Here is a 20,397-nt window from a genome sequence, read left to right as displayed (position 1 = left end):
ATTTATATAAATCAAAAATGCAATGGGAGAGATTTAAATATACAAATTCAGGAGGAGATTTGGTCAAAATTATGTCAAGTGTTATGAATACAGTAAATGTTAGATATCAAATAGTTCAATATAATTTTCTTCATCAATTATATTATACTCCATACAAGTAAAATTACTCAAATAAGTGTTTTCGATGTATGAAAGACTTTTGCATTCAGTATGGTCTTGTAAATAAAAAGTGGAAAGGTTTTGGAATGAACTGAGTCTACTATTAGGACAAATTATGAAGATAAAGATACAAAAAAGGATCCAAAAATATTTTTACTTGGGGATATATGAAAAGGATACAAAATTGAAATTGGATAAATATCAAGAATTTTTTGCGAAATTGTGTACCTTTGGAAAAAATTATATATAGTTTAAGGAATGATGTTCAAAAAATATTTTATAGTATTTGGAAACCATATATAGATTTTATAATTTTCTGTATGTAATGTGCAAGTTCAAAAAAGTTCTTTGGTTTACAGTCCAATCTCACCTCATTCCTCCAAGTTCACTGGATGCAGGCAATTCTTATACTGGGCACAGAATTTAACATTTATAAAGTTCATCAGGCTTTGGTGCTTGAAAGGTAAATGGTTACCACTCAGGAAGGTTCTTGTCGGTTTTCAGAGAGAGATTTGTTGCTCCAGGACATCCACAACTGATGTACTTCCATCAGCCACTCCAGTATCTTGTTGACAAAACTTGCCCCTCAGGATTCTCCAGATGATAACTTCTTTCTTTCAGGTCACCAGAGTTCTCTCCTCTTGCATGAACCACAAGGGCTTTGAGCAGGCTGTCTTCCAAATGGGGTTGCCAGCTTGTCCTGTTCCAATCCCAGTTACTTCTGCTGGCTGTAACACTATACAAGTGATCACTGTCACACACACACGCCTGTTTGACACTCTCTGCTTGCAAAACCACATGACCCTCTTACAACAGCAAGCTCTCTTCAAGACAGCAGCGGCTCCAACATGCTCTTTCGTCTGTTGCCTTTGGTAAACAACAATCCATTAGTGAAGTCTCTTGAGCACTCTTCAAAAGCTCTTGCAAAAGCTGTGTAGCCAATATGTCTAGCATGAGGCAGAGCTCCAGTATTTTAAACAAGATCTGTTTTAAAGTGTTTGTATGTGACTGTAATGGAGGAGTTAGATCAGGTTATGCAAAAATGTATACACATGAATCAGTAGACAATCTAATTTACACCATGAGGCCCAGAGATGCAGTTGTCTTTTGTTGGTCGCAGATGGTCAGGAGATAAGAGATAAGCTATGAGTAAACAATTTTTGGGTAATATAAGCCATGGTCCAACTGCTGAAGTTTGAGACTCTCTGAGGGGTGGAAACATCTCTCAGCAAGAAGAACTTCGAGTCCAACCAATGTCCCGGTCCGGGGAGGTGGAGAAGCTGCTTCCGGCGCCCCGACAACCTACTACAAGTGTGCGGTCGTTGCCTCGCTTCGGCATTTGGGACCAGTCCAGGCATTGATAAATATAATTGGGAAGGGCTTGCATATTGTAGTTTGAAATCAGCTTTAGATTTAGTAAGAAAGATTTGTATAAACTGAAGTGCTCTCGGCGTGTGTCTGTTTTCTTTCGGTAGCTCAAACACTGACCAATCTAAAACAAATAAAGTGAGAGGTACAAGTTTACCCAGGACAATCAGCGTAGTCAGCAGGATTGGTCTCGAGATGTTTCGCCTAAAGAGGTGAGCCTTGAGCAGTTCTTGATTCCAGGATGGACTTCCAAAGACGATGGGTTTGGCATGTTGCCCAATACCCTGTCTTTGTTGGGACCACCCATTAGTTGGGACCACCCATTAGTTGGGATGAGAGGTTAGATCCATCAAGTGCACCTCTGGTAGAGCGGGTTGCCACTCTCCTTAAAGAAAGTAAATTTCCTGATAAAAAGGGGACGCTGACTGATGGATTTTGGCTGCTGGCCACAGCCTTACGCCATGCCGTTTAGAGTGAAGTAGAATTAGTTCAGCGAGAAGTAGAATCCCAGCTCAAGAGAGAGCAACTAGAGGAGAAGATAGAAGCCATGCGACAACAATGTTCCATGATGAGCGAGATTGTTCGCACCAGTCAGGACCAAGCCAAAGAATGGGAGGATAAGCATGTAATATTAAACTTCGGCAGCAGCTCTGTGCAGATAAGGAAAACCTAGGGGTAGAACCTGATCCACATCGTATTATTGCCATAAGGAATGGTGACGATCCTGATGTAATTGATGATTGGGACGGGAATATCTGGTATGATGACAATGGTAATAATGCAGATACCCCTCAGCATATGCCTGACGTACTCCCTTCTCCACCCACTGTTCACGCCTGCCCCGTAAGGCAGCGGACTTCCCAAACAAATGAAGACGGAAAGGGGGATGATGTAATTGAAGAGACTGAAGGGATAGATGCCCCGGCCTCCCAAGCAGACCCAGGGGAAGGTACCCGAACCCGTTTATGTTCGATGGCCTCCTTCCGTCCACTGGGTAGAGGGCCCTGTGGGCCAAAGTGGGAATGATACGCGACTTCTCTATAAAAGAGCTGGCCGCCATTGGAGATCGATTTAGGCAAAAGATGGGAGAAACTCTGGCGGCCTGGCTCCTGCATCTTTGGGAACAAGGAGGGGGTAATGTACATTCGACCCCTGAGGAATTGTTGGGATTAGGAACGTTGACTACTGATATCTGGGTCACTGTTGAGCTACGTGGTAGAATGAGAGATATGGATTACTTACTTGCCACTCTAGGGGATGCCCTGTTACGAGTATACCCGTCACCAGTGGATTGGGATTTACATTTGCAGAATAATTGGGGCACCCCAGAGGAGGGTATAGCAGTAATTCATCAACAGGCTCTGGCCTCTGCCTTGGATCCAGGGCGTTTGAGGCTGTGGGTACATGGGGGGAGCCCTGACGAAGAGATGTTCACGGTCGGAATGCATACCCGATTGGTTCGTTCCACCCAACCCAGTGTACGGGGACTGGTTCTGTCTGTAACTAGTTCACTAATTGGGCACCCTGTGTCTGAGGCGGTGCATGCCTTATCTGGGTTTCGAGAATTAGAGTTGGGAGGTAAAATCCACTCGTGTACAACCCAGGTTAAATCAGACAAGCAGGATGAAAAGAGAGGGGCTGCTGCTAATAACGGACCAACAAGAAAGGACCTTTTTCTAACCTTGTTAAAGTTAGGCGTACCTAAAAGTGATATTGATGGGAAACCTACTGTGGTCCTTTATAAGAGGAATACAGGGGAACATCATCTCCAGCTGTTGAGTCCTCCTGGCCCAGCTGTGCCTTCTCTCCCACTGCTGCTCCTATCAAGCCAGCTTCTCTTGCTCCAATTACCCATGATGAGATACAACAATTGGTTAAAAAGGCTCTTATGGATAATAGTAGCATGTGGTCCTGGAATTCCCTGAACCCTACTAAGGCATGAGTGTGCTGGCGGGATTCCCATGTCTACTCCATTGAGATACGGCGGATACACGGGGACCCGCGGCCCTACATACCGTTAACAATCCATTGGTGTGGGGCTAATGACTGCCAATATTTGGCCTTGGTCGATACCGGTACGGAGCACTCGGTGATTCCTGGTAATCCCGACCTCTGGACGGAACCGACATTTCAAATGGAGGGGATGGGAGGAGCGATCACCCTGGCGAAAGAAATAAAAGAGTGTGCCACGGTGGGTGATGGCCCTTCCCCTGTATGGTTACATGCCCTAGTGGCTGCCACTGACAAGTGTATCCTGGGTATCAATATGTTGGCCGGTATGGCCCTTAATACTAGTCAAGGGGGATTTGCATTTGGAATTCGGACTATTACAAAAAGACTAGTGGTGGGTCGGGCTAAGTGGGATCCTGTGATGGTGCCTCCCCCACCCCCAAAACAAGTATGCATTCCACAATATCGCCTCCCTGGAGGGCAGGAAGAGATTACTTCCATCATTAATGCTTTGCAAGAAGGGGTAGTGAGGCCCGCAACGCTGCCCTTTAATAGCCCTGTTTGGCTGGTCCAGAAGCCGGATGGCTCCTGGAGAATGACAGATGATTATCATTTTTTGAACAAACATGCCCCACCACTTGCTTTGGCAGTTCCAGACATTGTTACCCTTATTGAAAACATTGCTACTAGGAACTCGGGAACATGATATGCTGTCATTGATCTCGCTAACGCTTTCTTCAGTATTCTTATAGCTGAAGTCTCACAGGATCAGTTCGCCTTTACCTGGAAGGGGTGCCAGTATACCTTCACCCGCTTCCCTCAGGGCTATGTACACTCTCCCACTATTTGCCACAGTCTAATTGCCCGTGATTTGGAGGCAGTGCCAGTATCGCCTTCTCTCTCGATTCACCATTATATTGATAACGTGATGATCCAAGGGGCCACGGAAGAATGGTACAGGAAGGAATGGAGAATGTCCAAGGTGCCCTGATGCAAAGAGTGTGGGCCATTAACCCCGCCAAGGTACAGGGCCCGTACCAGACGGTTATTCAGTGGCATGCTAGAGAACAGGTGGTTCCTGATAAAGTTTGCAATAAAATCGCAGTCTTAGCCACTCCTACTAGTAAAAAGGAGACCCAGATTTCCTAGGGTTATTGAGATACTGGCAATGCCATAATTCACACTTGCCGTTGCTTTTACATCCTCTATATAAGGTTACCTGAAAGAAAACAGACTTATGGGTAACGATCAGGAAAGGGCATTCCAGTCCACCAAGCAGGCTATTCTTCAGGTCTTGCCCATTTCTCCCTGCATCCCAAACACCCCCTAAGATCTACAGGTCTCCGTTACTGATTATGTGGCCTCCCGGAGCCTCTGACAGAAACAAGAGGGCCGCCGAGTCCCGCTAGGATTCTGGTCACGAACCATGCCCGAGGCTGCCACTCGTTATTCTGATTTTGAACAACAGTTACTGTTACTGGGCCCTGCTGGAGACGGAAAGAATGATAGGTGATGCAGATGTTAATTGCGACCTGCACTTCCAATATTGAACTAGGTCCTGGCTAATGACGCTAATCTAAAGATCAGGTGGGCTCAGCAGTCTTGTTAAATGGAAGTTGTATATTCAGAGTCGCGCGACCAGAGGGCTTGAAGGGGTGGGGCACATACACAAACAGGTGGCTGATCTTCCGTCTCGTCATGAGGATGTTGAACCCGCCTTGCCCCCTCCCCTACCCCCTTCATCAGTTCAGTGGGGTAAACCATATGATTTGCTCACTCCAGCAGAACAAGAGGACACCCGGTTTACTGATGGTAGCAGCCAGTGGGTGTAAGGAAAGAAGTGGAAGGCGGTGGGCTGACCATCCCAGGTTGGGAACTCACTTATTGGAGGAGGGGGATGGGGTGGCTCCAGCCAGTTTGCTGAGTTGAGGGTGGTCACTTTACCACCAGACCCCCATGATCACCCTCTTCGCCTGTTTACTGATTCCTGGGCAAACTACAATATGCAAGCCCTTTCCAGTTATACATCAACACCTGGACTGGTCCCAACTGCCAAAGCGAGGCAACGACCGCACACTTGTAGTAGGTTGTCGGGGCGCCAGTAGCAGCTTCTCCACCTCACCTGACTGGGACGTTGGTTGGACTCTAGTTCTTCTTGCTGAGAGACTTTTCTACCCCTCAGAGTCTCAAACTTCAGCAGTGGGACCATGGCTTATATTACCCAAAAATTGTTTACTCTTAGCTTATCTCTTTGAATAAATGATTTACTCATCTTCAAGGTCTCCTGACAGTCTGCGACCAACAAAAGACAACTGCATCTCTGGGCCTCATGGTGTAAATTAGATTATGCATGCTTCCCACCATCATGAGATAACCATATATCATGTTAACGCCCAAACCAATGCGATGACGAACATGGCACAACATAATGCAGTAGCAGATCAGCTTGCCACTATCAGCCGCGCCGATACCATCTCCCTGGCTCGATGAGCACATGAACAGAGTGGCCATTTGGGGGAGAAGGGATCAGCTATGTGGGCCCATACACATGCCTTACCCATCCATCAGGATGATGTCCGCATGGTTGTGCGTACATGCCCAGCATGCCAGCTTGTGAAGTCCCACACCGTTCCTCCTGGTCTGCATGGCCGAATAAGATGGGGAGCTCGATCGGCTACGGTCTGGCAAATTGATTACATAGGCTCTATACCAGACTGTATGGGTAAACCCTATGTCCTAGTAATAGTTGACACCTTTTCGGGCCTGGTTTTTGCTTTTCCCACCAAGACGGCTGACCAAGCTAGCACTATCCAAGGACTAAACCATTTAATTTCTCGTTATGATGTACCAGAGGAGATTCAGTCTGATAATGGCTCACACTTCTCTGGGAAGGCAATCTGTGATTGGGCAACTGACAACAGTATCTTATGGGTCCACCATATTCCTTATTACCCACAGGCTGCCGGATTAGTTGAATGAATGAATGGCTTACTGAAGGAACAAATTCATTTGTTAACACCACTGGGGACCCTGAAGGGGTGCTGCCATGTGCTGCAGCATGCAGTCGACAATTTGAATCATTGCTCTTTAAAGGGAGGTACACCTTTCCACCAACTTCTTCACACTTCTGAACTACAGCCTATTCCAGAGGAAAAACAGTCATTGCCCCCCATTCCCAAGGCAGAGAATGCCGGACAAAAGGTATGGGTGGCACCACCAGGTAGTGGCCCTCCTGTAAAAGGGTAAATAGTGACATCTGCCCAGGGTAACACTCTGTGGGTAGCTATTGAGGAACAGAATGGTTTAGTTTGTTTAAATACTGAACACTTACGGCATCGTGAGTGACATATGTCAGGCTTCATTCCAGGTCCTCCGTCTTGCGCTCCTGCCGATCTGGCTTAACAGCTGCTTTGGTGCCAGAAATTGGATTTGTAATGTGGAGGACATTCAGAGGGAGTTGCCCGTGGGGGACACAGCCCGATGCATTACACCAAGGAAGTCCTCGGTCACCCGCCTCAAGTGCAGCTTATACAAATGTTATTGCCGGTCTCAGTTCTTATATTTTGTTTGTGGATGGACCAATGATGAAATCGCCCCCTACTTCTGTGATGGTCGTTTTTGTACCCGCTTTTTATCTTGTGATAACTCTGCACCGCCTGTCACTCAGTGGTGGGAGGATTCCGGTTCTGTGGAGGGTTGGTTGCCTACTTCACCATCAAACGTTCCTTCAGATTTGTCCGACAATTCCTTTCTCCATGTTTCCTATGCGTACACTCACCAATTGAATGTTTCTGATTGTTGGATTTGTACCATAGGCCCTTTGCATATCGGTACAGGCATTCCCATGATCCCTATTCCTTTCACCCAAAAGGAGGTTGCTGCCTGGAAATATTTTGATCCCTCCAAAAGCAGGGTTCACATTGATGTTAATAAGCCTGTGCCTGAGGAGGCCCAGTTCTTTAGTCTAAGTGACATTTTGAGTATTTTTCGAGGATGACCCCCCCCCCCTATAATACAACACCCTCCTATTTTATTGTTTCTCAACATGTGAAGGGCTTTGTCTGCTTTTGAAAGTTCCCCAACAGGCCTGCTGATGCACTGGGGATACAGTGATTGTCTGGCATATTCCCCTTTTATTTCCAAGCACCCTATGAATGGGACCTATTGGGTTTGCGGATCTTGTGCCTTTGCATGGCTACCCCTTACCTGGGCATATTTGGCATATACCGTCCCCTACATGCATCATATTTCCCATTTACAGGATCATCCCTCGCTTAAGCGCATGTCCCCTGTCCTTCGGCATAGATGTGCCCTCTCAGGTGCCGAGATTTTCTTTGGCAGCTTGATCCCAGGTTATGGCGTTATTCGCATTTTCCAAGAGGTTCACAAATTATATGATCTAATGAGCTCTATTGCCAATGAGACATCCTTTGCCCTTTTGTCTGTCAGTCAGGGCCTTAATCACGAACTCTCTGCTGTCAGGACAGTGGCTTTACAGAATCGTATGGCCCTGGATTTTCTTTTAGCAAAACAGGGTGGCACGTGTGCAGTTGTCAGTTCTGAATGTTGCTCATATGTTTCCGATGTATCCATTAATGTATCTGATATTGTTCAGCATGTTTCAAAATCTGTTCATGAGCTTCAGTGTCTGGGTATTGTGGCCCACAAGGATAGTTTGAGCCTTGATTGGAATCTTTTTTCATGGTTAACTGGTACATTTGGGAGATTTTACTCTAACAAACCTTTCCCAATTTATTTCCCAAAAAATCTATATACTCTGTCACAATCCTATCTTTTCTTCTTCTTTGGCTTGGCTTCGCGGACGAAGATTTATGGAAGGGTAAATGTCCACGTCAGCTGCAGGCTCGTTTGCGGCTGACAAGTCCGATGCGGGACAGGCAGACACGGTTGCAGGGGAAAATTGGTTGGTTGGGGTTGGGTGTTGGGTTTTTCCTCCTTTGTCTTTTGTCAGTGAGGTGGGCTCTGCGGTCTTCTTCAAAGGAGGTTGCTGCCCGCCGAACTGTGAGGCACAAAGATGCACGGTTTGAGGCGATATCAGCCCACTGGCGGTGGTCAATGTGGCAGGCACCAAGAGATTTCTTTAGGCAGTCCTTGTACCTCTTCTTTGGTGCACCTCTGACACGATGGCCAGTGGAGAGCTCGCCATATAACACGATCTTGGGGAGGCGATGGTCCTCCATTCTGGAGACGTAACCTACCCAGCGCAGTTGGACCTTCAACAGCGTGGATTCGATGCTGTCGGCCTCTGCAATCTCGAGTACTTCGATGTTAGGGATGAAGTCGCTCCAATAAATGTTGAGGATGGAGCGGAGACAACGCTGGTGGAAGTGTTCTAGGAGCCGTAGGTGATGTCGGTAGAGGACCCATGATTCGGAGCCGAACAGGAGTGATGGTATGACAACGGCTCTGTATACGCTAATCTTTGTGCGGTTTTTCAGTTGGTTGTTTTTCCAGAGTCTTTTGTGTAGACTTCCAAAGGCGCTATTTGCCTTGGCGAGTCTGTTGTCTATCTCGTTGTCGATCCTTGCATCCGATGAAAATTAACATTAACTGAATAGTAACCTCAATTTTATATTCCAGTTGGTCGCAAGAATCATTCCTAGTTCTCCAAAATATGCACTCTGCATCCATCATCCTTTCAATTGCAAAGACAACCCTCAAAATAAAATCACATTAATCTTCACCAGGTGATCCATTATTTTTAGTGACCTCTCAATTTAGCGTTTCCCATGAACATCATCTCCACCAAAACCACTCAATATCTTGTTTCAACCAAATTCATTTTCACTCTTTAAAATCCCAAACACAAACCTAATTTTTTTTTCCTCTCGTGAGACAATTCATCCATTGGTACAGTAAATTTTCTGACCGAACTTTTTTTAAAAAACACCATTCACAAGAAACTTGTACACATCAAATGCCCCAAGGATAAAACATGATTCCCCCTACTGTAATATTCATTTCCTCTAGCAATAAAAGAAAGTTATCATTCCTAGCTACCTATAGTGAATATTACCCCAAGGTATGTACACATTGTTGCATTAGCTGCTGAATCAGTATGGAAATAGAATTAGAAAATGGACAATTTCACATTATCTCACGTTGTATAACATTTTCAAAATCTCCCCCTACTTGGTATCTACACTATTTTGAAGCCCCCTTGCATTCTCTTTTTAAACTTACTTTGCATTGTCAGTTACCTTTGGTACTTTCATTCAAATGATATACATGTCAATTTTTATCTTTTTTTTAAAAAAAAAGGAAAGGCTCCAGCACTGAAGACCAACAGAAAAGGACTCATTTATGCCTACATTTCCTGCTTTCCAGCCATTCTTCTGTCCCTACCAATAGGTTACACCATCAGCTTTATTTTCAACAATTCCCTTCAAGTGGAATATGCCTTTTCGAAACACATCTACCAGTTCCCCTTTATCCACAGCACATTAAAACTTCTGTGAAGAAATAACACAAAATCCCCAACCACACAGCAAATATCATTCTCCTTTGAAACAAAGGCTAAAAAAAGGAAGACAGATCCACCAATATCCAGGCAGATGTTTATATTTAACCTTTGTCAAGGCAATTAAAGAATTGATCCAGAGATACTGGTCTCTTTTTGGTTGCTTTTATGCATACCTCAGAATTGATCAGTAGAATATGTAACATTTTTTACCTGAAATACAACTACTTTGCCATCATCTGTTTGTAGGTAGAAGGTCCATGAGGTGAAAAAACTCTGAGCAGAGTTCATTAAGTCACTGCAAAAGGCCGACATTATGCTGATGGGATAAACAAAGTGGATTCTGGGCACCATTGACATGAGCTACAGGAAAAAGAAGATAATCATCATCCAAAATATAACAATTTCCTAAAGGTGATAACTTGTTAATAATCCCTACACAATTGCTTTTACACAATGTGACTATTACATTCTACTTTTTTCTACATGATAAACTGCAAACTGGAATTCATGACCAAAAATTTTCAAGTCTCCAATAGCCAAAAGCTTCAGGAAGCCTTTCATTGATCGGTGATGGTTTCTCATTTCTTTCTTCCCCACACATCTGAATATCAACTTTGCCACACTCCTTGAGTTTTGGTTAGTAAGTTTCCCAGTAAATCATTTGTTTTCTTTCCTTTTAGCTGTTAATTTTCTGTGAGACTATAGCCAAGGGACTCTGGGACCGTATTTACTATGAAGATAGCAACACAGCTGCCACACAATATTCACTTTCTTTTTAAGTAAAAAGAAAATCTGTTTTTAACCACTACCTCAGCATCAAAATGCCAGTGAAACACTATTGTGATTGTAATAAATGCTGTAGCAGATGCTGTGGTTGTAGTAATTTTGGGGCCTATAACATCAGCAGTATATCTTTATCTCCTAAAGATGCTAAAAGACCAGCTGAGTTCCTCCCAAATTTCATATTTTTACTATCAAAATGTCAGTTCTTATGCTGCATCCTTGAGTCAGCCAAATTCCTATTTTCTTTCTTACCTGTTTCTGTCTTTGTTCAGCAAATGGCAGCTGGTTTTCACATCCCAAGTTGCAAGCATATTGCTCATCTTGCTGTTTATATGCTTCAACACATGCTAAAAATCAACAATTATATAAAAAACTTAAATGGAGTATCAAAGACTACATTCAGAACAACATTGTACATTTAGGTTTATCACTAGATCCATCCATAAAATAGCCATGGAACTCTTGAAGCCAAGAACTTTGGGTTAATTTGTGAAACACAAGAATACGTTTCTGGTGATTGTAATTCAGCCAATACTAGTAATAGAAGGAATTTCAGGGTGTCTGCTCCACCAATCAATAAGATTATAGATGACCTATTGACCAGTAGCACTTTCATCAACACTGATGAAGTGTTTTGAAAGGCTGGTGATGAAGCAGATCAGCTTCTGTCTGAGCAGTGACATAATCCATTCCAGTTTGCTCATCATAGAAACAAGTCTACGGAGGTTGCCATCTTACTGGCTCTACACAAAGCCCTGGAACACCTGGACAACAAAGATGCATACATCAGGATGCTCTTTATAGACTACAGTTTGGCATTTAACACAATCAATCACTCAAAACTGATCAGCAAACTCCAAGACCCAAGACAACACCCCACTGTGTCACTGGATCATGGATTTCCTCACCTCCAGATCACAATCTGAGCATTGGTTAAGAACTTCTCCATAATCTTCATTAGTACCGAAGCACCAGAGGGCTGTGTTTTTAACCCTGTTCTACTCACTTTACACCTATGGCTGTGTGACTCAGTACAACAATTACATCATCTACAAATTTGCCAATGATACCACAGTAGTGGGTTGTGTAAAAGATTGGGATGAGTCAGCATACAGGATGGAGATTTAAAGTACATCAGCACCTCTAGTTCCTTGGGAGTTTGCAGAGGTTTGGTGTGACATCAGAAACCCTGGCAAATTTCTACAGAGGTGTGGTGTGTGATGGAATTTTTGGAGATGTTTTTGGGAGATAAATTGGTAAAATTAGAGTAGGTTACATGCATACACACATTTTAAAACAGATATTATTTGAAATACTGAAGAATTCATATTCAGTGACTTTACAGAAACTATGGAGAATGTTATGCACATTTCACAAATAGGTGCTAATTTAAATGTCATAAAATGAATAGGCTATTGTCTTGGACGAGTCAGGTTATCTGTGTTGGACCTTTTTGCAAGGCTTTTGACCTCTCTGCAAAGTGCTGACGGAGCGGGAGTGGGGAAGCTTGTTGGAACTGAAACAGAAGCTCCAGATGGCTGATGTTTCTCTTGGATTAAGTGGAACAGAAAGAAACTCTGGTAGCCTGAAAGAAAGAGGCTATCATCTGGAGAACCCTGATGGGGCAAGTTTCATCAGCAGGACATTGAGGTGATTAATGGTGGTGGTACCTCAGTTGTGGAAATCCTGGAAATCTCTCTCTGCCAACCTACAAGAATCTTTTGTTTAAGTAACTGTTTGTTATGGTGAATATCTATTGCTGCTGGGTTTTGAGGTCCTTTGGGCTCATAACAGGTGGAAATTGTGTTGACCAGCTGCATCATGGTCTGGAATGGGGACACCAATACCCTTGAGTGTAAAGCCTTCCAGAAGGTAGTGGACACAGCCCCAGACATCACAGGAAAAACCCTGCCCACTATTAATTACATCTACAGGGAACGCTGTCGTTGGAGGGTAGCGGCAATCATCAAAGACCCACACCACCCAGCACACTCGGTGTGCCATCAGGAAAGAGGTATAGGTGCTACAAGACTCGCACCACCATGTTCAGGAACAGCTGCTACCCCGCAACCATCAGACTCCTCAACAACAAACTCAGACTAATTTAAGGACTCTTACTTGTGCACTTTATTGATTTTCTTTTGTTCTCTCTGTATTGCAGTTTGCTTGCATTCAATATCTGTTTTCAGTTCTTCTAATTATTTACATGTTTTTGCTGTGCAGTTTATTTTTTGCACTACCAATTAGTGGTAATTCTGCTGCACCCACAGGAAAATCTCAGGGTTGTACGTGATGTCATGTATGTACTCTGACAAATCTAATCTGAAACTCAGTATTTTGCTCTATTAATTCTGTTAAATCTACTGGTGTCAGTATTGAATATTCTATTCAACTCAAGACTGCATAGCCCTCTTGGTTACAAGAATTACTGCATCGGACCAAGATTTTTTGTGTTTTAAATAACTAGGCTGTGATTTTGAGAATGTGAACCTGCCCGCTTTAGATACTCTATCCTGTCATGCCCAATTGAGGTTTTAATGTCTCAATGAAAGTACTCATCATTCTTTTAAAGTGTGAAGGTTCAATCTACCAACTTTTCCTCTTAGGACAAATTGTACTGACAATCATCCCCAAATCCCATGTTCACAGTATTCTAGGTCCATTCTGAGTAGGGCCCCATAACATTGCAGTAAAGACGTGGCTACTCCTGCTCAAATCCTCTTGAAATAAAAGGTCAACATTCTGTTTGCTTTCCTATTTGCTTGATGCATCTTCCAACGATGCGTGTACAGGGACATCTAGCTCCCACAGAGTATCAACTTCTTTCAACCATGCACACTAAGAAAAAGTGGAGTGCTTTTCTGTTTTTTTTTCCTAATTTATAATTTCATTTATTGATATTATATTTCATTTTCAATGTCCTCAGTCTGCCCATTAAAGCTTCCCTGCCTCCTCTTCAACTCAAAAACCACTTAGTTTTGTACATTTAGCAAACTTGGATATATTGCACTGATCAAAAATCATGAAAACATATTGTGAAGACTTAGGGCTCCAGCACCAGTTCCTGTTGCATCCTATCAGTTATGTCTAGCCAACCCAAAAATAATTCACATTCCAATTCTGGTTCACATCCACTTTCTGTTTCTTTGGTAATGAAGATGGGGAAGAAGTCTGATAGTTCCTCCCTCCCAACAAAATACAATTCCTTCCCATCTGCCACCAATGATCCCCCATTTACCTTTACTCCAACCTTTTTAATAAAATTAAAAAGACAAAACAGATTCTATCAACAACTATCAATTTTCTGGTCATCTTTCAAAACTTCAGATTCACGAATCATTTTAACAATGTCACAATCTAAAGTTTCTTTAGTCATACATGTTTTGCATTTCCAGAGCTTTTATTTCTCAAATCAAGTATATTTGCTGAGAACATGAAGTGTGCTTTAATGTTTGTCATTACAGTGGATTTAAAAAAGAAAAAAAATCACATTGCGAAAAAAGCAGAGTCGCACTAAATCGGGGTTTCAATAAATCGTAGTTACAGTTGAAATTAAAACTCTAATTTTTTGTTAACTGACCATCCCCCGCTGCTTGTGGCACCCCCCAGTCCCTTCGAGCCCCAAGCACTTGAACTCGTTCCTGGCAGCAGCCTGAAGCCAGGAATATAACACTCATCGTGTTATATCCGAATACACGTTAAATCAGGTCCCACTGTATTTATTAAAAAATATTACAACCTACGTCATAGGCAACAGGCAACTTTCAATTTTACAATCAATATTTTGCAAAGATATGCTATTCTCCAATTCAATCTTCTCTTTTTACTGAGAATCTCTTCCTCAAAGATAACAATCATATTAGAAGATTGAAAATACCTATTTTATAGCTGCTTTCCACCTTGCATTAGCTTAAGCTCTCCTTTTTTTGAATATTTTATTTTTAAATTTTAAACCATAATTACAGTTGATAATAAATTGTAAAAGAAAATACATATATAGTTAAATCCCTCCCCCCGACTATCCCTAACCTTAAAGAAAAAGGAATATGGGCTCAATATTTTCAAAAATAAATAATATTTATTATGCAAATTTTAATTTTTTTTCAAGTATCTTTGCATTCCTAAATCTATATCTGATTTAATGGCTACAGATTTCCTAGAAATAGCTAAATTGTAAAAGATATTTTTTCAAGAATATTTTTACCTGTATCCAAAAAGATTTAACCTTAAAACATTGCCAAGTAGAATGAAAAAAAAGAACCTACTTCTCGACCACATTTAAAGCACAAATCTGATAATGTTGAATTAAGTCTTTTTAATTTTTGAGTATAATTCATGTAGAAAATTATATTGCACCAATCTATATCTTACATTAGTAATTTTTGTCATATTATCATTACACAACTGTTTCTAATCATTTTAATCTATCTTCCTATCTAAATTAATTTCCCATCACAATCTTGATTTATGAATACCTAGCTTAGGTGCTTTTCTTTTGAGTAATTTATACATTTCTGAAATGAATTTATTTATCCCCCTTAATAATCAATTAAGTTTAATTCACTGTCTAGGTCATTTTAAATTTTGACCTAGTTTATCCTAGAAAGGCCTTGATCTAATTTTAAAAAGTATTACTTGAAACATTACACTTTTCCATTCGTTGAAAAGTAATAAATTTACCAGCTTCAAAACAATCTTCTATTGTTTTAATCCCCATTTGATACCAAATCTTCAAAAATTGATTATTCATAGTAAAATGTTCATTTTGATATAAAGGCATTTTAAACAAAATCAAACCTTTTCCACCTATTTTAAATATTTTACTCCTAATTCCTTGATGTATTCTAAGAAGTAATCCACCAAAATACATTTCTTCAAAAAAATGTGGCACGATTAGCATAAAGGGTGGCACATCACTAACCTAAGTTTGAATCAAACGTCTGTAAGGAGTTCTCTCTGTGACTGCGTGGATTACCTCAGTGATCAGACTTCCTCCCAGCCTTCAAAAACGTACAAGGTTGATAAGTTACCCTATTTAACAGCATACAAGATCCATGGGCATACATGACAGCCCCCACCTGATTTCAGCAGGGAATAGTTATTTTTAAAGTATATTTACAGGCAAGTTGGCAAATGGGTCCCTCCTGCATCTCTTCCATTGCTAGCAGGGACTGCGTGGTCAGCCTTTTCACCAGGGGAAGTGAGTGGTAGCAGAGGCTCCAGAAAGGACAATCTTGCGCTACTGGAAGGGGCTGCTGTGGTCAGCTTTCTCACCGGGGAAGAGAGCAGTGGCAGCAGCTCCAAACTCTCTTCCATTGCTGGAAGGGGCCGCCATGGTAGTCTTTCTCACCAAGGTATGTGAGCGGTGGCTCCAGACAGTCTTGTGCTGCTGGCAGGGCCTGCTGCGGTCAGCCTTCTCACCTGGGGCAGTGAGCGGTGGCTCTGGATGGTCTTGTGCTATGGTGAGGGCCGCCGTGGCCTTGGTCTTCGTGCTGGGAGAAGTGAGCAGCGGCTCCAGAGATTTGTGCTATGGTGAGGACTGCAGTAATCGGCCTTCTCACTGGCACAAGTGAGCGGCAGCTGCGGCTCCAGAAAGCACGGGCCACCCAAGGGAAGATGGCCCACAAAGCTATGGGCCCACTTCCTGGACAGCCACAGCACCTCTGCAGGCTTGTTGAAGCTGGGTGAGTAGCTGGCAACTTGCTCAATTTCAACTTTATATACAAGACCCTGGGGATATTTTTGAGCCAATTTTTTGGGGAAAAGTGGGTCTTATACACCATCAAATATGTTAATTGGTGTTTTTGAGTGGCATGGGCTCATAGGAAGGGCCTGCTTCTGTGCTCTATTTACACATTTAAAAATTTTAATCTGCTAGAACTTAGCAGGTAGAGCAGCATCAGTGGAAGAAAGAGGATGATCAATGCTTTGGATCTGAACCCTTCAAGACTTCATTCTTTTTCTCCCATTAATACTGCATCAGGCTTTTCCAGCATATTGTCTTTTGCTCCAGGTCCCAGCATCTAGTCTCTTGTATGACTGCAACACTCTCTTTCAACTTTGATCTTCCCTGTTTGTACAAAGATCAAAGCTTTGGTTACTTTTGTTACCTTTGCTCTATCTAACTTCATCTATTATCAATCTCTGCAACAGTACAAGCACTACTTCTGGATGCCATTTATATTGATTTCCAACTATCACAAGAGAATTCCTCCTTAGTGTCATCATTACAAGGTTGTTTAGTCAAAAATTCTGTATGGCACAAGGGCATATGGCCACAAGCAAGTTTGTAATCTTACCAGATTCACATTCATTCTTGGTTCTGTTCAATTCAACACCATCATCCACAAACTGACAGATGGAGAAGAGCCTGCAGCCTCTTTGACAAGCATAAAGTTCCTCCTCCTGCCATGATGGAAAAAGGGATAAAAAAATTTATGCAAATGGTTTATTATATGCTTATGTAATGAACTGTTAGATTTAACTGGGTCAATCCAGCATCTTGCCCTACTTGAGATTCACAGCTGTTAGCAGTTTCATTGTTCAAGCAGAAAATGACAACTATTGAATGAAATCAATTAAAAATGGATACGGTAGTCTACAGGTCCAGTTGGAGATAAGTATGTGCAAATTGCAGAATTTTATTACATGTAAAAAAAACATTACTTTTAACTCTGAAATTAATTCCACAAGCCCTCTCCTTTAAATCTGATGGCAGTTAACATTACTTACAAGGGAAAAATCAAGTATGCTTTTAAATTTGAACCCAAGTTCAAATTCAGCTCGACTAACGGGATTAAAACTGCAGTGCTTGATCACTGTGACATACCCTAGTAAAATAAATTTGCACACTCAGTATACTTTCTAGTAGATACAAATAAATAGTACAAATATCTATCATACATCACAAATCTTTAGGTGGCCAATACAAAAAAACAAAATAATTTATCTTGCTGGTGTAATAAGAGTTGATTTGTGATTGGGTCTGAGATGTGGTTGTCTTTTGCTAGAAATTCATAATGCAGCACAGGAACTGGCCATTCAGCCCACATGTTTGGACTGAACATAATATCCAAACTCTGCTACTTGCACATGACTTATATCCCTCTTGTCCTTGCATATTCAGGTCTATCTGGAAGCTTTTTAAACACTCTTGCACATGATTTCACTGCTACTCTTGGAGGCACGTTCCAGGCACCTATTGCTCAGTGTAAAAAAAAGTTGCCCTGCATTTCTCCTAGGGTTCAGAAAAGGTTCACAAGAAGAAGTCCAGCATTGAAAGGGTTATCACTTGAGGAGCATTTGTCAGCTCTTGACCTGTACTCATTGGAATTTAGGAGAATGAGGGCAGATCTCATTGAAGCATTTCAAATGTCGAAAGGCATGGACAGAGTAGATGTAGAAAGGTTGCTTACCATGGTGGGAGGGTCTAGGACAAGAGGGCATAACTTCAGGGTGGAAGGGTGTCCTCTGAGAACAGATGCAAAGGACTTTCTTTAGCCAAAGGGTGGAAAATCTGTGGAATTTGCTGCCATGGGGCATTGTGGAAGCCAAGTCATTGGGTGTATTTAAGGCAAAGGTTGATAGGTTCTTGATTTGCCAAGGCATTGAAGGTTATGGGGAGAAGGCTGGGCAGTGGGCTGAATGAGAAAATGGATCAGTCATGATTGAATGTCAGGGCAGTCGCAATGGGCTGAACAGCCCATTTCTGCTATGTCTTATGGTCTTAAGCTTCTGTATTCCCTTTCTTTCTTCCCACCACCACCCCCCCCCCCCCCATCACCTTAAACATACTTTGGTATTGGTCATCTCTTTTACATCATGAAAGAGATAACTACCATCAGGCATCTATTAAGTCTCCGACATGCCAGAGGAATCAATCCATGTTTGTCCAACCTCTCCCCATAGCTCATATCCTCTCATCCTGGAAAAATCCTGGTCAATCTCTTCAGGGCCATTTCCTAAACCTTCACATTCTTCTTGGACGACACAAGTGCATACAATACTGCAAGTGCAGCCTAACCAAAGTTTTATATAACAGCAATACAACTTACTTAGTTTTATACTTTTGCCACACCCATGAAGTCCAGCAGACCTTGCAGCACCTTTACCACCCTATATATTTGCATAGCTGCTTTTAAGGAGCAAGGATTAGAACCACAAGATACTATTTCACATCAATGCTGTTAAAGAGTCCTGGCATTAACTTTCCATCCATTTCCATTTACTAAAGTGCAGCAACTCGCTTGTTGATTAAACTCAATCTGCCATTTTTTAGCCCATCTGTCATTTATCTATATTCTTTTATATTCTTTGATAGTCCTCTACATGGTCCACAGCTCCAATCTATGCATCAGCTGCAAACTTACAAACACACCCATTTTTTCATCCAAGTCACTTGTATATAATCACAAACTAAAAAAGGTCCCAGTACCAATCCCTGCGTAACAGCACTGGTCGCAGGCCTCATCAGATCAGCCATTTCAAAGCAAAAATATGAATTCACCACTGATCCCATCAATTCCTTGTGTTTGTACCAGAGCTAGTGCTTCCAACTGGCACTCCTGATAGACATTTAAAAAATAAATTGAGCCATTTCAAATACTGCATTAAATTTTATTTTTAATGATAAATAATCCCCAACACACCTTCGTAAAGTAGAGGACAGTTTGTTAAAAAATCCACTGGACACTGCAGTTCCTCCATTATCACCAACTTTAATATAAAAATATTTAATATAAACATTTTTAAAAATAAACAAAGCAATATACTGAAAATAATGAAAATATAAAAACTGAAAATGCTGGAAATACTGAGTGCACCAAAAACATCCAAGAGCAGAAGAAAGAATATTTTGTAACAATGACTTACCACTTCTGAAAAATTAGAATCAAGTTAGGACATGGAAAAAAAAAGAGGTAGACAGAAGAAAAAAAGTCTTTGATGAGGTAAATTTGAATGAGAAAAATAGTGGTAATATCAGACGAAAGATATAAAAACAAGGGAATAAACAAAAATTAGGTATGGAGAAAAGAAACAGGAATCAGGTTTATTGCAATGAACATGTGTCACAAAACTTGTTTTTTTGCAGTAGCAGTATTGTACATTACAGGTGTAAAATTGGTTTTAATATCAATTCCCAAATACAAAATTTTAAAAATTATTAAGTCTAAAAAAAGTGAAGTTGTGTTCATGGGTTTATTGTCTGTGCAAAAATCTGATGGCAGAGGGAAAGAAGCTGTTTTTGTAATGTTGATTATGTCTTCAAGCTCCGATACCTCCTTCCTGATAGTAGCAGTGAGAAAAGGGCATGGCCTGGGTAGTGAGGGTCCTTGATGATAGAAATGCTTTCTTGAGACACCGCCTCTTAAAAATGTCCTTAATGGACTGAAGTCCAATGCCCATGGCGCTAGCTGAGTTAACAACCCTCCAGACTTTTCTTGTCCTGTGCACTGGCACTGGCATTCCATGTAACCAGTCAGAATGCTCTCCACCTTTATTATAAATTTGCAAGTTTTTGGTGACATGTCAAAGCTCCTCAAACTCAACGAAATATAGTTGCTGGCAAGCCTTCATGATTGCATTGACATGATGGCCCAGAAATTTGAAGTTCATTACCCTCTCCACTGCTGACCCCTCAATGGTTGTGTTCT

The 20,397-nt window shown here is 41.8% G+C and overlaps 1 protein-coding gene across 2 annotated transcripts in view; it reads right to left on the bottom strand.

Moving 5' to 3' along the window:
* Window positions 1-20,397, bottom strand: part of tmem59 (transmembrane protein 59) — a 64,015-nt gene that overhangs the window by 21,165 nt on the left and 22,453 nt on the right. For both annotated transcript variants that reach the window (XM_069938071.1, XM_069938072.1), the window contains 3 exons: window positions 17,044-17,149; window positions 10,997-11,091; window positions 10,172-10,321 (listed from right to left, as the gene is read on the bottom strand). In XM_069938071.1, coding sequence (XP_069794172.1) covers window positions 10,172-10,321; window positions 10,997-11,091; window positions 17,044-17,149 — 351 coding nt within the window. The remainder of the gene's footprint in view (window positions 1-10,171; window positions 10,322-10,996; window positions 11,092-17,043; window positions 17,150-20,397) is intronic.

This window comes from Narcine bancroftii, chromosome 5, assembly GCF_036971445.1.
Source record: "Narcine bancroftii isolate sNarBan1 chromosome 5, sNarBan1.hap1, whole genome shotgun sequence".
In the NCBI taxonomy this organism is placed as follows: Eukaryota; Metazoa; Chordata; class Chondrichthyes; order Torpediniformes; family Narcinidae; genus Narcine; species Narcine bancroftii.
Note: the sequence above shows the minus strand (reverse complement) of the source record. Positions and strands in the feature narration are given on the sequence as shown.